The sequence below is a fragment of the Lepidochelys olivacea genome (assembly GCF_965140295.1).
Source record: "Lepidochelys olivacea isolate rLepOli2 genome assembly, chromosome: 10".
Lineage (NCBI taxonomy): Eukaryota > Metazoa > Chordata > Testudines > Cheloniidae > Lepidochelys > Lepidochelys olivacea.
This window is the reverse complement of record NC_140420.1, coordinates 85,731,043-85,748,895: the sequence shown is the minus strand read 5'-3', so window position 1 is coordinate 85,748,895 and position 17,853 is coordinate 85,731,043. Positions and strand designations below refer to the sequence as shown.

Genomic DNA, 17,853 nt, shown 5'->3' with positions numbered 1-17,853 from the left:
CTAATATCTCAATTTCTAAAATTACTCCAAGTGCAGCTGGGAGGGGCCCTGAAGCTGAGTTAATGTCCAAAAAAGGCAATTTCACCCCAACTGCAGTTACCAGCCCAGCCTGGCACAAGCTGCCAGCACACTAAAAGGAGCTCATTATTTCACACTGACTCAGCAAAAGGAAATGATTCAACCCCAGATCAGTTCCTGAGAGATTTTAACCCTTTCAGGGCCCTCATTTGCATTAGTAATTTGTGCAATTATCAGTCATCTGCATTTCAGAAGTTTACATTTACATGGAACCATTGGTGACCTCAACATAGGTCTTAGTCTCATAAACCAAATTCCTGCCTAGAAAAATCAGTGATGGATTCTGAGATAAGCTGTATGAAACTCTCCTCCTCAAGTTACCACAGGCAGAGAAATCTAGCATCTCCTTCTCCAGGGAGAAGAGAAAAAGGCAAGGTCAGTTTCTGACTCCAAACTACCCAAAGCAGGCACACCCCAACAAGAATCATGCCCCTTACCCTTTCCCCAGCTAAGAAGATGAACCACTTACTTATCTCCCTAACTTCTGCTTGTTATTTAGCTAGTGCTGAAACCCTGCCAGACTCTTTAAAGAAGATTCAGAAGATAAGGTTCCCACTTACAATCTATACCAGACAATCATCAGAGCAGGGAAAGGAAGCAAGAGAAGTAAGCGACGATTAGCAGGCAGCTTGTTGGTAGCATATGTTTTGTGTGATCTCTCCTTCCCCAAGTCTCTCAATGAATTGGTTATTCATTGGTCTCTAACATTTATTTTCTGTATTATAGGTGTAAACAGGTGTAAAATATAGCTTTAACTATATTTTACATTAAAAAACTGATATGAAGAGAATGTTAATATTGCAAAGTCAAGCACTTAAAAGTTAGGAAACGCAAAAATGAAGGCTTCCTATATGAACTTCATTTGATTGATTATGATTCAAGCTTTAATTACATGATTACATGCTATATTTTCCACAGGACCTTTGTCTCATTCAGTGCTCAGAATGGTTATCGCTCAATAAAAGGATAGCTAGTTAATATTTCTTTTTAATCCTTGTCATTCAACATTTGACCATTACTACATTATATACATGCAAACCCTGCACTCAATATACAATCATCAATTTCCTCATGGGTTTTCTATGGTGCTCTCATTATAGCACACATGCGGCACAGAGGGTATGTCTACAATATAGTTGGGAGAGACCCTCCAAGCAATGTTCCCTCTAATTTTTTCCATCCACGTGCGTAACGAATTTTGTTATGTGCACCAATATTGAGGTAATGTGCGGATGTGCGCCACTAATAGAAACAAAAAACCTAGATATAATATATATTTTTTAAACGTTACCATAGGGATAATTACTCCAGCCAGGACAGGTTAGGCATTTTAGAATTCACTACTCAATTAATTAAATTTAAGCATAAGAGAGAAATAAAATTATGAAATAGACTAGTTAAACTAAAATAACAGCACTTTGAAAGAATAAAACTACAGAGAATGTATGTGCATTGCAGGAAGTACCAAGTAGTAACACCACCACCACCACGTGTTGGGAGGCGAGCATGCGCTGTCTCTTTAAGGCACTCACCAGAAAGCAGCAGCTGCAGCTCTCCTGCTCCTGAACCCTGTCCCCCCTCCCCTGCTCTCCAGAGATGGGGTACATGGAGAGGGGGGAAGCGGACACCCTAACATCAGTGCTTCCCCTTCCCCCGCCCCTCTGCACAGCAAGCAGGAGGGTCCCGGGAGCGGGTCAGACCAACCACCTCAGCTCAGACCCAGGGAGTAGGATGGGTTTGGGTTTGAGTGGCTAGCCCAAGCCTCTGCCAGTGTCACAATGTCCACACAGCTATTTTTAGTGTGCTAGCATGAGTCCTGCTAACATGAATCTGTCTACCTGGGCTGGAAGGCTCAGTCCCAGCTGCAGTGTAGACACAGCAGGGAGATTAAGTCCCAAATTGTTAACTGCCCACAACATTTGGGTACCCAACCTGAGACCCCTCTAGAATCCGATTTTTTCAGAATACTGAGCACTTTATATGCTCACAGTACAGTTCCCACTGATTTCACTTACAGTTGAGTGCTCAGCATTTTTGCAAATCAGACCCCAGGTCTCTCAGTTAGGGCAGCCAATAAATGAGGAACACACGTTGGCAACCACCTGTCAAAAGTTTGGTTTAAGTGACTTGTCCAGCATCACAAAGGAACTTTGTGTTAGAGGCAGGGATATAATCCAGTTCTTCAGCATGGCATTCAACTGCCTTAACCAAGAGACCATTCTTTCTCTTCCTGCAGCTCCCTGCCTCATTCACTACATACCTTCCATCTTTCGGAACAAATGAACCAGGGTCCTACAGAAAAATCTCTTTTCCTACAGAACCCTGAGTCACTGTCCATCCTGTGCATAGGATGAGGCACAGGTCCTGTGGGGAAAAAAATAGTATGTGATCACAAAATTAAAGGCTGTATGATAATGCATATACACAAGGAGGCCAAATTAAGGTTGCACTGACAACCTAAATTATGTTATTTTTTAGTTTTGATTGCTTGACTTTTCAACTTTAATGTTCTTTTAATGAAATATCATCCTATAAAAAACGTCAACAGGGAAATATTGTGTAGGAGTAGAGAGGTTATATTACCCCTGTGGCATTGGTGCAACTGCTATTAGACTCAACATCTTTCTTGAAGCGTAGAAAAATTGAACAGGATTCAGAGAAGAGCTAAAAGAATAACTTGTGATCTGGAAAATCTTCCATACAGTGAGAGAGAAAGACAATAATTCAATCTATTATCTTACTAAAGAGAGTGCTAAAAGGTGATTTGATCAGTCTACATGTACCTCACAGGGGAAGATATTTAATACTAGAGGGTTTTTTAATCTAGCAAAGGCAGAACAAGATCCAGTAATAAAATGAAAATTTATAACAGTGAGGGTAATTAACCACTCTTACAATTTACCAGAGGATGTCCATCACTTGGGGGAATTTCAATCAAGACTGGATGTCTCTCTAAAAATTCTTGTTCATGCATAAATTATTGGGCTTGTTGCAGGGATTACTGAGTGAAAATTCCATTGCCTATGTTACATCAGAGCTCTCCCTCTTGGTCTTAAAAATCCATGAATCCATGAAAATTGCAGGTTTTGAGAAGTTATAAATCCAGTGATTTTGGGTCTGTGTATTTGCTGCACACTGAAGGACCTCACTTCTGAAAATTACCCAAAAGCCTCTGTGTGCTCTCAACAAAAGTGCTGCACACTATAGAATCGGTGCTCCAAGAGTCCCAAAATGCATTAGTACAGCCTCTGTTCTATGCACTGAACTGAAGCAACAACAAGAGATGCAATGATCCATTGCAATACAATCATCATGTCTGCAGCGGTTTCCTTGGTTTATGGGGACATCCAGCTTGTGGTTGCAAAACTATTTTTCTTTAGTGTAGAAAAAACCTAAGTGTCAAAATATGATCATCCCCACAGAAGGCCTGACAATTGCTTCACTGACATCAGCACTATTTCTGCCATAATCACACAACAGAATACTGGACTACAAAAAATTCTGCAGAGACCTGTTTAATAGCACTCACCTGTGCTTTCTCCCTCTTGGCTCGGATCAACGTGTCCTGGTAGTGCTGTGCTACCTTTGGGGTTACCCCTTCCAGTTTTGCTGCAGGGATCTGTAAGGCTTGAAGGGTCTTTCCGGTGTCTCCCTCGTCAAGAGCTTCATTAATAAGCCCAATTGCTAAAATCCCTAGAACAGAAAGAATAAAAGGGACAGTTTCTGGTCAGCAGAAGATCCAGTGCTTCACCACCCTCCTAGTGAAAAAGTTTTTCCTAATATCCAACCTAAACCTCCCCCACTGCAACTTGAGACCATTACTCCTTGTTCTGTCATCTGCTACCACTGAGAACAGTCTAGATCCATCCTCTTTGGAACCCCCTTTCAGGTAGTTGAAAGCAGCTATCAAATCCCCCCTCATTCTTCTCTTCTGCAGACTAAATATTCCCAGTTCCCGCAGCCTCTCCTCATAAGTCATGTGTTCCAGTCCCCTAATCATTTTTGTTGCCCTCCTCTGGACGCTTTCCAGTTTTTCCACATCCTTCTTGTAGTGTGGGGCCCAAAACTGGACACAGTACTCCAGATGAGGCCTCACCAATGTCGAACAGAGGGGAACTAATCACATCCCTCGATATGCTGGCAATGCCCCTACGTATACATCCCAAAACGCCATTGGCCTTCTTGGCAACAAGGGCACACTGTTGACTCATATCCAGCTTCTCGTCCACTGTAACCCCTAGGTCCTTTTCTGCAGAACCGCTTCCTAGCCATTCTGACCCTAGTCTGTAGGGGTGCATGGGATTCTTCCGTCCTAAGTGCAGGACCTCATCAGATTTCTTTTGGCCCAATCCTCCAATTTGTCTAGGTCCCTCTGTATCCTATCCCTACCCTCCAGCGTATCTACCACTCCTCCCAGTTTAGTGTCGTCTGCAAACTTGCTGAGGGTGCAGTCCACGCCATTCTCCAAATCATTAATGAAGATACTGAACAAAACCGGCTCCAGGACCGACCCTTGGGTCACTCCATTTGATACCGACTGCCAACTAGACATGGAGCCATTAATCACTACCCGTTGATCCCAATGAGCTATCCAGCTTTCTATCCACCTTATAGTCCATTCCTCCAGCCCATACTACTTTAACTTGCTGGCAAGAATACTGTGGGAGACCATACCAAAAGCTTTGCTAAAGTCAAGGAATAACACATCCACTGCTTTCTCCTCATCCACAGAGCCAGTTATCTCGTCATAGAAGGCAATTAGATTAGTCAGGCATGACTTGCCCTTGGTGAATCCATGCTGACTGTTCCTGATCAATTCTGAAGCACTCTGAGGAGAGCAAAGTGATTCCTTGAGGACCTGCTCCATGATTTTTCCGGGGATTGAGGTGAGGCTGACTAGGTGAGGCTGACTAGCTGACACACGCTAGTCAGCCTCACCTCAATCCTTGGATCCTCCTTGGATCCTCCTCCTTTCCTTTTTTAAAGATGGGCACTACATTAGCCTTTTTCCAGTCATCCAGGACCTCCCCCAATCACCTCCCCCAATCACCATGAGTTTTCAAAGATAATGGCCAATGGCTCTGCAATCACATCCGCAAACTCCTTTAGCACTCTCGGATGCAGCGCATCCGGCCCCATGGACTTGTGCTCATCCAGCTTTTCTAAATAGTCCCAAATCACTTCTTTCTCCACAGAGGGCTGGTCACCTCCTCCCCATGCTGTGCTGCCCAGTGTATAGTCTGGGAGCTGACCTTGTTCGTGAAGACACAGGCAAAAAAAAGCATTGAGTTCATTAGCTTTTTCCACATCCTCTGTCACTAGGTTGCCTCCCTCATTCAGTAAGGGGCTCACACTTTCCTTGACTTTCTTCTTGTTGCTAACATACCTGAAGAATCCCTTCTTGTTACTCTTAACATCTCGTTAGCTGCAACTCCAAGTGTGATTTGGCCTTCCTGATTTCATTCCTGCATGCCTGAGCAATATTTTTATACTCCTCCCTGGTCATTTGTCTAATCTTCCACTTCTTGTAAGCTTCTTTTTTGTGTTTAAGATCAGCAAGGATTTCACTGTTAAGCCAAGCTGGTCGCCTGTCATATTTTCTGTTCTTTTTACACATCGGGATGGTTTGTCACTGTAACCTCAATAAGGATTCTTTAAAATACAGCCAGCTCTCCTGGACTCCTTTCCCCCTCATGTTATTCTCCCAGAGGATCCTGCCCATCAGTTCCCTGAGGGAGTCAAAGTCTGCTTTTCTGAAGTCCAGGGTCTGTATTCTGCTGCTCTCCTTTCTTCCTTGTGTCAGGATCCTGAACTCTACCATCTCATGGTCACTGCCTCACAGGTTCCCATCCACTTTTGCTTCCCCTACTAATTCTTCCCAGGTTGAGAGCAGCAGGTCAAGAAGACACTGCTCCTAGTTGGTTCCTCCAGCACTTGCACCAGGAAATTGTCCCCTACACTTCCCAAAAACTTCTTGGATTGTCTGTGCACTGCTGTATTGCTCTCCCAGCAGATATCAGGGTGATTGAAGTCTCCCATGAGAACCAGGGCCTGCGATCTAGTAACTTCCGTTAGTTGCCAGAAGAAAGCCTCGTCCACCTCATCCCCCTGGTCTGGTGGTCTATAGCAGACTCCCACCATGACATCACCCTTGTTGCTCACACTTTTAAACTTAATCCAGAGACTCTCAGGTTTTTCTGCAGTTTCATACCGGAGCTCTGAGCAGTCATACTGCTCTCTTACATACAATGCAACTCCCCCATCTTTTCTGCCCTGCCTGTCCTTTCTTGAGGAACCTTTTAGTAGTTGGGTGTGACAGCACTGAATACCTTTCTACAGTTTGGTGGAAAGCTGTTATAGCCACTAGATGAGCCCTAAGAGAGCTTAGAGATTGTCCCAACTGTTTTAGGGTCAAAGCATAATCTAGGATATGCGGAAGAGTCGCAGATGTTGGGGAGATTTGTTGTAATGTGCATCAAATCTGAAACCTGGATCATTTCTGCAGGTAAATATGTTGTGTCAAGGACTACTGTGAAGTAGTACCTCCTGTACCTCCCTTGAACAGGAGCTTTCTAGGTGTTGGAACCAAGCAGGAGCCATGTCTTGAGGTGGAGAATCCCCAAGTTGGGATGCAGGGTATGTCCTCTGTTCTGCAAGAGGAGGTGTGGGATGGCCGGGAGAGGGATTGGTTGGCACATTACAAGCTCTGCCAGGTAAGGTTACCAGGTCTGTACAACCAAGCAGGAGCAATCCAAAGGACATGAGCTCCATCCCTTTTTATTTTCAGCATGACCTTTGACAGTAGGGGAAACAGAGGAAAGATGTAGAGAAGGTCCTGGTCCCAGCAGAGGAGGAGAGCTTCACCCAGGGAGTGTTGTCCCATTCCTGCTCTGGAGCAGTAGTGTGGACATTTCTTGTTCAGTGAGTGGTGAAGAGGTCTGTGGATGGTGTTCCCCCATCACCTTAATAGGTTGTGAAGCACTGTCAGTTGTATCTCCCAGTCGTGGTCGTGTGGCAATTTGCGAGTTTTTTGTGCCCGGTAAATAAGCCGCAGACAGTATAACGTCATGGGAGATGCACCAAATTCCATAGCCTCATAGCTTCTGCACATAGGAAGGGCAACCTGGCTCCCCACTGCCAACTGATGTAGTACATACACGCTATGTTGTCTGTTAGGATCTTTGCGTGTGATCCTGTGATCAGAGGGAGGAAAGGGGCGCAGGTGTTCCTGACCGCTCTTAGCTTGAGGACATTGACATGAAGGGGTATCTACGCAGGCAACTGTTTGCCTTGTATCGTGAGGCTGTTTAGATGTGCACCCCACCCTATGAGTGATGCACTGGTGGGGAGGAGCAATGATGGTGATGTTTGCAAGAAGGGCACCCCTTTGCAAACATTGGCTGGGTCTTTCCACCAGTCTGAAGAGTTTTTGATTACGGTGGGTAGTGACAGGGATTTGTCCAGCCTGTTCTTGTTTGTAAACTGAGCTGAACCATATTTGGAGGCATCACATATGAAGCCTGACATGTGATATTAGCACTGTGCACGCTGCCATAGGACCCAAGAGTTGGAGGCAGAGTCTGACTGGTATTTGTGGGCTGTTCTGAATGGTGTCTATTAGCGTGACTAAGGATAGGAACCTGTGTTGAGGTAAGAGGACATTGACCTGTAATGAATCAAGGTCGGACCCTATGAATTTCAGGCATTACACTGGAGTGAGGGCTCATTTCTGGGTGTTCATCTGTAGACCCAGTTCCATAAACATGTGAATTGTAGCTTCAGTGACTTGGTGAGCCTCTCAGCGAGCTCGGGCTTTGAGGAGGCAATCGTCCACGTACAGGTAGATCGTTGAGAACATAAATGAGTGGCCACCACTGAGTGAACCTTGGAAAATACTCTCGGGGTTGATGATAGTCCAAAGGGGTGCACTCTGTATTGGTAGTGGTCACGTCCCAGAGTGAATCTGAGAAATCATCTGTGAGCCAGCAAGACTGAGATATGAAAACAAACATCCTGGAGGCTGAGGGCTGAAAACCAATCCCCCTGTTCCAGTGCTGAAATGATCGTTGATGAGGTGACCATCTTGAATTTTTGAGCCTTGACAAACTTGTTGAGAGCTCTGAGGTCTGGTATGGGCCTCCAACCTCCCTTCCTTTTGGGTATTAGGAAATAATAGATGCCTCGTAGATGCTGAAGTGGTTCTATGGCTCCTAACTGGAGGAGGTGATCTATCTCTAATCGTAGTAGCAACAAAGAGTCCTGTGGCACCTTAGAGACTAACAGACGTTGTCAAGGTTCCTCCCCTACTCTGAACTCTAGGGTACAGATGTGGGGACCTGCATGAAAACCTCCTAAGCTTACTTTCACCAGCTTAGGTTAAAACTTCCCCAAGGTACAAATTAATTTTATCCTTTGTCCCTGGATCTCCACTGCCACCACCAAACTCTAACTGGGTTTACTGGGAAATGTAGTTTGGACACGTCTTTTCCTCCAAAATCCTCCCAACCCTTGCACCCCACTTCCTGGGGAAGGTTTGGTAAAAATCCTCACCAATTTGCATAGGTGACCACAGACCCAAACCCCTTGGATCTGAGAACAATGAAAAAGCCTTCAGTTTTCTTACAAGAAGACTTTTAATAGAAGTAAAGAAATCACCTCTGTAAAATCAGGATGGTAGATACCTTACAGGGTAATTAGATTCAAAACATAGAGAATCCCTCTAGGCAAAACCTTAAGTTACAAAAAAGACACACAGACAGGAATAGTCATTCTATTCAGCACAGTTCTTTTCTCAGATAATTTAAAGAAATCATAATCTAACACATAAGTAGCTAGATTACTTACTAAAGTTCTAAGACTCCATTCCTGGTCTATCCCCGGCAAAAGCAGCATACAGACAGACACAGACCCTTTGTTTCTCTCCCTCCTCCCAGCTTTTGAAAGTATCTTGTCTCCTCATTGATCATTTTGGTCAGGTGCCAGCAAGGTTACCTTTAGCTTCTTAACCCTTTACAGGTGAGAGGATTTTTCCTCTGGCCAGGAGGGATTTTAAAGGGGTTTACCCTTTCCCTTATATTTATGACAGACGTATTGGAGCTTTCATGGGTGAATACCCACTTCGTCAGATTCATGTAGTGGAAATTTCCAGAGGCAGGTATAAATATTCAAGCAAGAATCAGGCTAGGGATAACAAGGTTAGTTCAATAAGGGAGGATGAGGCCCTCTTCTAGTAGTTGAGGTGTGAACACCAAGGGAGAAGAAACTGCTTTTATAGTTGGCGAGCCATTCACAGTCCTTGTTTAATCCTGAGCTGATGATGTCCAATTTGCAAATGAACTGAAGCTCAGCAGTTTCTCTTTGAAGTCCGGTCCTGAAGTTTTTTTTGCTGCAAGATGGCTACCTTTAAATCTGCTATTGTGTGTCCAGGGAGGTTGAAGTGTTCTCCTACAGGTTTTTGTATATTGCCATTCCTAATATCTGATTTGTGTCCATTTATTCTTTTACGTAGGGACTGCCCAGTTTGGCCGATGTACATAGCAGAGGGGCATTTCTGGCACATGATGGCGTAGATTACATTGGTGGACATGCAGGTGAATGAACTGGTGATGGTGTGACTGATCAGGTTAGGTCCTGTGATGGTGTCGCTGGTGTAGATATGTGGGCAGAGTTGGCATCGAGGTTTGTTGCATGGATTGGTTCCTGAGTTAGAGTTAGTATGGTGCGGTGTGTAGTTGCTGGTGAGAATATGCTTCAGGTTGGCAGGTTGTCTGTGGGTGAGGACTGGCCTGCCTCCCAAGGCTTGTGAAAGTGCGGGATCATTGTCCAGGGTGGGTTGTAGATCACTGATGATGCGTTGGAGAGGTTTTAGCTGAGGACTGTATGTGATGGCCAGTGGAATTCTGTTGGTTTCTTTCTTGGGCTTGTCTTGCAACAGGAGGCTTCTGGGTACACATCTGGCTCTGTTAATCTGTTTCCTTATTTCCTCGAGTGGGTATCAGTTTTGAGAATGCTTGGTGAAGATCTTGTAGGTGTTGGTCTCTGCCTGAGGGGTTGGAGCAAATGTGGTTGTACCTCACAATACCCACACGAGGAAATAAGGAAACAGAGCCAGACGTGTACCCAGAAGCCTCCTGCTGCAAGACAAGCCCAAGAAAGAAACCAGCAGCACTCCACTGGCCATCACAATTGAGTTGGGTGGTGGGAGGGAAAGGAAGAAATCAGATTCCTTGGTGGGGACATGGCATTATTTGTTTGCTCGCTTGCAGGTTGGTGCCACTGATGCTGGGGTTTACCACATTGACTTTGCCAGGTCTAAAATGGCCTTATTAAATCATGAGAGCGATCTTCGAAGAGGACGAAGAGTGGAGGATGTCAAGAAGTTGATGGTGGGTATCCTTGACTTCCTCCAATGGTATCTGGAGGGTGTCTGCCACCCTCGTTGCCAGTTCCTGGAAGAGACGGAAGTCATCTGCCAAAGACGGTGGAGGAGGCATGACCGCTTTATCCAAAGAGGAAGATATAATCCTCGGTGTAACTTTCCCCTCAGTACCAGTTTCCTGTTCCTCCCTGACTTGGGGCAGTTCTGAAAACTTGGATGCTGCAGCTGAGGGGATGTGCCTCGAGAGTTCCCAGGTGAGGCTCAAAGCAGGAGAGGCTTGCTGGTAGTGTGCCACCCAAGGGTCCTAACATGGCCATTGGGATGGTGGGCGCCAATGCGTGGCCGTACCAAGATGGTGCCATCTGTGGGTGTATCTTTGGGCTTTGTTGGTAATAAGCACCATATAGAGCTTGGGAGGAGTACGGAGACACTAATTCCTCTGGCTCATTGAATCCTTGCTAGAGAGCGGAGGGGCATGGAATGGCAGCGGAGATACTTCCTGTGCTTGGCAGAGGCTCAGTATCAACAGGTGGGAACTCCAGTGCATCCAGCAGGCAGAGGTCTCTGGGATTCCACCAGTACCAACAGTCCCAATGGCTGTGGGAAAGACTCATATTTGCCAGGTGACTCATAGTGTGGGTCCAGAGAGCGGCCTCCATGAAGATCTACTTCTGTCTGCGCTCTCTATCCTTACAAAACTGGGGCCTTAGTTGCTGGCAAAATCCACACTTTTGTTGAATGAGGACTTCCCCAAGGCAAGGAATGCACTTGGAGTGCTTATCTGTTACAGGGATTTCCTCTTTGCAAAAGAAGCACTTCTTGAAGCTCAGTGAGCTGGGCATACCCTGCTGGGGGAAAGGTTCCCAACAAGGGAAGAGGCAGAAAAGAAATTAGTCTCTCTCTCTTTTTTTTTTTTTTTTTTTCATTTTTTTCTTTTTTAAAAGGCAAAATAAGAAAAGAAGAAGAAACTACAACTAGAACTACAACCATGAACTAGGAAGCTATCTAACTATAGAAATGTAGATTAAAGTAATGGTCTTAATGGACTGTGAACAGCTCCGTAGATTGGAGAGGGGGCAGGGGCAGCTGAGAATAAACTGAGGGCAGTTAGCCCACGTGGGCTAGATAGCCTCGTGGCACTGCACAAGGAGAGACAGTGCATGTGCGGGCCTAACGGACACTGCTACCGAAGTTCTCTGATCATCAGTGCAGGGACGCGAGCACTCATACGGACACTACTCGAAGAAAAAATACTTTTTGCTGGACCATGCACAGTATTATTATTATAATTATTATTTATTGGTATTTCTGTAGCGCCGAGGAACCCTAGTCATGAATCAGGAGATCACTGTGCTAGGCACTGTACAAACACAGAAGTATGGTCCCTGCCCCAAAGAGCTCACAGTATGAAATTTCCTCTAAGTTAAAAGTTATACTAGTTACAGGACTATAGAAAGATATATGCAATATTGATGTTTGTTATGCAGATACAACCATTTACTGGTTTCTGGCTTGAATAAACTTTATTTTTGTTTAGCTGTACAAAAGTGGATTTCATGCGAGCAGCAGAAACCATCTTCTACAAATGGTTGAAACATAGGGGAAAGAAGAGGTCTTTAGAGGAAATGGGAGTTGGGAAACGATTGTGGAGTTTATGACACAGGACAATGGATCTAAGGACCATGTCTCTCTTTCTGCATATCTAGAAAGGGTGGGAGTTAATGATGGGGGGGAAGAATCAGTAGTAGGGTATCAACATAAAAAGCAGAATAACTTGAGGTACGGCCCAAACAGTCAAACAAAAAAAGAGTCTCATACAATTACATCACATAAAGGTAGACAACTAAATATTGACTAATTTTATAAGTGCTTGTATACAAATTCTGTAAGTCTAATTACTAAGATGGGTGAACTTGAGTGCCTGATATTAAATGAGGATATTGATATAAGAGGCATCACAGGAATTTGGTGGAATGAAGATAATCAATGGGATATGGTAACACCAGGGTGCAAAATATACAGGAATCACGGAGTAGGTCATGCTGGTGCGGGAGTGGCACTGTATGTGAAAGAAACCATAGAGTCAAATATATTAAAAATCTTAAATGAATCAAACTGTACCACAGAATCCCTATGGATCCATGCTTGAACTCCATGCTTGAGTATAACAATACAAATGTACTACTGACCAGGAGGGTGATTGTGAAATGCTCAGGTTGATTAGAGAGGCTACAAATACAGAAAACCCAACAACAACAGGAAATTTCAACCCCCCATATTGACTGGGTACATGTTACCTCAGAACAGGATGCAGAGATAAAATTTCTAGACACCATTAATGACTGCTTCTTGGAGCTGCTAATCCTGGAATCCACAAGGGAAGACACAATTCTTGATTTAGTCCAAAATGGAGCACAGGATTTGGTCCAAGAGATGGCTGTAGCTGAACCACTCAGTAATAGTGACCATAATGTAATTAAATCTAACATCCTTATAGGAGAGAAAATACCAAAGAAACCCACCACAGTAGTATTTAATTTCATAAAGGAGAACTACACAAAAATGAGGAACTAGTTAAATGGAAATTAAAAGGTATAGTCTCAACAGTGAAATGCCTGCAAGCTGCACAGAAACTTTTTTAGAACACCATAAGAAAGGCTCAAGCAAAATGTATACCCCAAATAAAAAAAGAAAGTAAGAGGGCCAAAAACTGCCACTGTAGCTAAACAACAGAATAAAAGAGGCAGTCAGAGACAAAAAGACATCTTCTAAAAATTGGAAGTCAAATCCTAGTGAAGAAGATATTAAGGAGCATAAATTTTGGCAAGTCAATTGTAAAAGCACAATTAGGCAGGCCAAAAAAGAATTTGAAAAGCAACTAGCAAAAGGCACAAAAACTGGAATTTTTTTGTTGTAAGTACATCAGAAGTAGGAAACCTGCCAAACAATCAGTGGGGCCACTGGACGATAGAGGTGCTAAAGGAGCTCTTGTGAAAGAGATGGCAGTTGTGGAGAAGCTAAATGAATTCTTTAGCATTGGCCTTCACTGCCCAAGATGTGAGGGAGATTCCCTTACCTTAAAAAGAAAAGGAGGACTTGTGGCACCTTAGAGACTAACCAATTTATTAGAGCATAAGCTTTCGTGAGCTACAGCTCACTTCCTCAGATGCATATCGTGGAAACTGCAGCAGGCTTTATATATACACAGAGAATATGAAACAATACCTATTCCCACCCCACTGTCCTGCTGGTAATAGCTTATCTAAAGTGATTTCCAGCACAAATCCAGGTTTTCTCACCCTCCAACCCCCCACACAAATTCACTCTCCTGCTGGTGATAGCCCATCCAAAGTGACAACTCTTTACACAATGTGCATGACAATCAAGCTGGGCTATTTCCTGCATAAATCCAGGTTCTCACATCCCCCCACCCCCATACACACAGAAACTCACTCTCCTGCTGGTAATAGCTCATCCAAACTGACCACTCTTCAAGTTAAAATCCAAGTTAAACCAGAACATCTTGGGGGGGGGGGGGTAGGAAAAAACAAGAGGAAACAGGCTACCTTGCATAATGACTTAGCCACTCCAAGTCTCTATTTAAGCCTAAATTAATAGTATCCAATTTGCAAATGAATTCCAATTCAGCAGTTTCTCGCTGGAGTCTGGATTTGAAGTTTTTTTGTTTTAAGATAGCGACCTTCATGTCTGTGATCGCGTGACCAGAGAGATTGAAGTGTTCTCCGACTGGTTTATGAATGTTACAATTCTTGACATCTGATTTGTGTCCATTTATTCTTTTACGTAGAGACTGTCCAGTTTGACCAATGTACATGGCAGAGGGGCATTGCTGGCACATGATGGCATATATCACATTGGTGGATGTGCAGGTGAACGAGCCTCTGATAGTGTGGCTGATGTTATTAGGCCCTGTGATGGTGTCCCCTGAATAGATATGTGGGCACAGTTGGCAACGGGCTTTGTTGCAAGGATAAGTTCCTGGGTTAGTGGTTCTGTTGTGTGGTATGTGGTTGTTGGTGAGTATTTGCTTCAGGTTGCGGGGCTGTCTGTAGGCAAGGACTGGCCTGTCTCCCAAGATTTGTGAGAGTGTTGGGTCATCCTTTAGGATAGGTTGTAGATCCTTAATAATGCGTTGGAGGGGTTTTAGTTGGGGGCTGAAGGTGACGGCTAGTGGCGTTCTGTTATTTTCTTTGTTAGGCCTGTCCTGTAGTAGGTAACTTCTGGGAACTCTTCTGGCTCTATCAATCTGTTTCTTTACTTCTGCAGGTGGGTATTGTAGTTGTAAGAAAGCTTGACAGAGATCTTGTAGGTGTTTGTCTCTGTCTGAGGGGTTGGAGCAAATGCGGTTGTATCGCAGAGCTTGGCTGTAGACGATGGATCGTGTGGTGTGGTCAGGGTGAAAGCTGGAGGCATGCAGGTAGGAATAGCGGTCAGTAGGTTTCCGGTATAGGGTGGTGTTTATGTGACCATTGTTTATTAGCACTGTAGTGTCCAGGAAGTGGATCTCTTGTGTGGACTGGACCAGGCTGAGGTTGGTGGTGGGATGGAAATTGTTGAAATCATGGTGGAATTCCTCAAGGGCTTCTTTTCCATGGGTCCAGATGATGAAGATGTCATCAATATAGCGCAAGTAGAGTAGGGGCTTTAGGGGACGAGAGCTGAGGAAGCGTTGTTCTAAATCAGCCATAAAAATGTTGGCATACTGTGGGGCCATGCGGGTACCCATAGCAGTGCCGCTGATCTGAAGGTATACATTGTCCCCAAATGTGAAGTAGTTATGGGTAAGGACAAAGTCACAAAGTTCAGCCACCAGGTTAGCCGTGACATTATCGGGGATAGTGTTCTTGACGGCTTGTAGTCCATCTTTGTGTGGAATGTTGGTGTAGAGGGCTTCTACATCCATAGTGGCCAGGATGGTGTTATCAGGAAGATCACCGATGGATTGTAGTTTCCTCAGGAAGTCAGTGGTGTCTCGAAGGTAGCTGGGAGTGCTGGTAGCGTAGGGCCTGAGGAGGGAGTCTACATAGCCAGACAATCCTGCTGTCAGGGTGCCAATGCCTGAGATGATGGGGCGCCCAGGATTTCCAGGTTTATGGATCTTGGGTAGTAGATAGAATATCCCAGGTCGGGGTTCCAGGGGTGTGTCTGTGCGGATTTGATCTTGTGCTTTTTCAGGAAGTTTCTTGAGCAAATGCTGTAGTTGCTTTTGGTAACTCTCAGTGGGATCAGAGGGTAATGGCTTGTAGAAACTCGTGTTGGAGAGCTGCCGAGCAGCCTCTTGTTCATATTCCGACCTATTCATGACGACAACAGCACCTCCTTTGTCAGCCTTTTTGATTATGATGTCAGAGTTGTTTCTGAGGCTGTGGATGGCATTGCGTTCCGCATGGCTGAGGTTATGGGGCAAGTGATGCTGCTTTTCCACAATTTCAGCCCGTGCACGTCGGCGGAAGCACTCTATGTAGAAGTCCAGTCTGCTGTTTCGACCTTCAGGAGGAGTCCACCTAGAATCCCTCTTTCTGTAGTGTTGGTAGGGAGACCTCTGTGGATTAGTATGCTGTTCAGAGGTATTTTGGAAATATTCCTTGAGTCGGAGACGTCGAAAATAGGATTCTAGGTCACCACAGAACTGTATCATGTTCGTGGGGGTGGAGGGGCAGAAGGAGAGGCCCCGAGATAGAACAGCTGCTTCTGCTGGGCTGAGAGTATAGTTGGATAGGTTAACAATATTGCTAGGTGGGTTGAGGGAACCATTGCTGTGGCCCCTTGTAGCATGTAGTAGTTTAGAAAGTTTAGTGTCCTTTTTCTTTTGTAGAGAAGCAAAATGTGCGTTGTAAATGGCTTGTCTAGTTTTAGTAAAATCCAGCCACGAGGAAGTTTGTGTGGAAGGTTGGTTTTTTATGAGAGTATCCATTTTTGAGAGCTCATTCTTAATCTTTCCCTGTTTGCTGTAGAGGATGTTGATCAGGTGATTCCGCAGTTTCTTTGAGAGCGTGTGGCACAAGCTGTCAGCATAGTCTGTGTGGTATGTAGATTGTAATGGATTTTTTACCTTCAGTCCTTTTGGTACGATGTCCATCTGTTTGCATTTGGAAAGGAAGATGATGTCTGTCTGTATCTGTACAAGTTTTTTCATGCAGTTGATAGATTTCCACTCCATACGGCTAAATGCAGTGCCTTGCATAATGACAGGTTTCAGAGTAGCAGCCGTGTTAGTCTGTATTTGCAAAAAGAAAAGGAGGACTTGTGGCACCTTAGAGACTAACCAATTTATTAGAGCATAAGCTTTCGTGAGCTACAGCTCACTTCCTCAGATGCATATCGTGGAAACTGCAGCAGGCTTTATATATACACAGAGAATATGAAACAATACCTATTCCCACCCCACTGTCCTGCTGGTAATAGCTTATCTAAAGTGATTTCCAGCACAAATCCAGGTTTTCTCACCCTCCAACCCCCCACACAAATTCACTCTCCTGCTGGTGATAGCCCATCCAAAGTGACAACTCTTTACACAATGTGCATGACAATCAAGCTGGGCTATTTCCTGCATAAATCCAGGTTCTCACATCCCCCCACCCCCATACACACAGAAACTCACTCTCCTGCTGGTAATAGCTCATCCAAACTGACCACTCTTCAAGTTAAAATCCAAGTTAAACCAGAACATCTTGGGGGGGGGGGGGTAGGAAAAAACAAGAGGAAACAGGCTACCTTGCATAATGACTTAGCCACTCCAAGTCTCTATTTAAGCCTAAATTAATAGTATCCAATTTGCAAATGAATTCCAATTCAGCAGTTTCTCGCTGGAGTCTGGATTTGAAGTTTTTTTGTTTTAAGATAGCGACCTTCATGTCTGTGATCGCGTGACCAGAGAGATTGAAGTGTTCTCCGACTGGTTTATGAATGTTACAATTCTTGACATCTGATTTGTGTCCATTTATTCTTTTACGTAGAGACTGTCCAGTTTGACCAATGTACATGGCAGAGGGGCATTGCTGGCACATGATGGCATATATCACATTGGTGGATGTGCAGGTGAACGAGCCTCTGATAGTGTGGCTGATGTTATTAGGCCCTGTGATGGTGTCCCCTGAATAGATATGTGGGCACAGTTGGCAACGGGCTTTGTTGCAAGGATAAGTTCCTGGGTTAGTGGTTCTGTTGTGTGGTATGTGGTTGTTGGTGAGTATTTGCTTCAGGTTGCGGGGCTGTCTGTAGGCAAGGACTGGCCTGTCTCCCAAGATTTGTGAGAGTGTTGGGTCATCCTTTAGGATAGGTTGTAGATCCTTAATAATGCGTTGGAGGGGTTTTAGTTGGGGGCTGAAGGTGACGGCTAGTGGCGTTCTGTTATTTTCTTTGTTAGGCCTGTCCTG

The 17,853-nt window shown here is 44.6% G+C and overlaps 1 protein-coding gene across 1 annotated transcript in view; it reads right to left on the bottom strand.

The window, feature by feature from the left end:
• The window catches only part of IQGAP1 (IQ motif containing GTPase activating protein 1), a 188,259-nt gene that overhangs the window by 74,775 nt on the left and 95,631 nt on the right, over window positions 1-17,853 (bottom strand). The window contains exon 15 of the mRNA XM_084641761.1: window positions 3,608-3,771. Coding sequence (XP_084497887.1) covers window positions 3,608-3,771 — 164 coding nt within the window. The remainder of the gene's footprint in view (window positions 1-3,607; window positions 3,772-17,853) is intronic.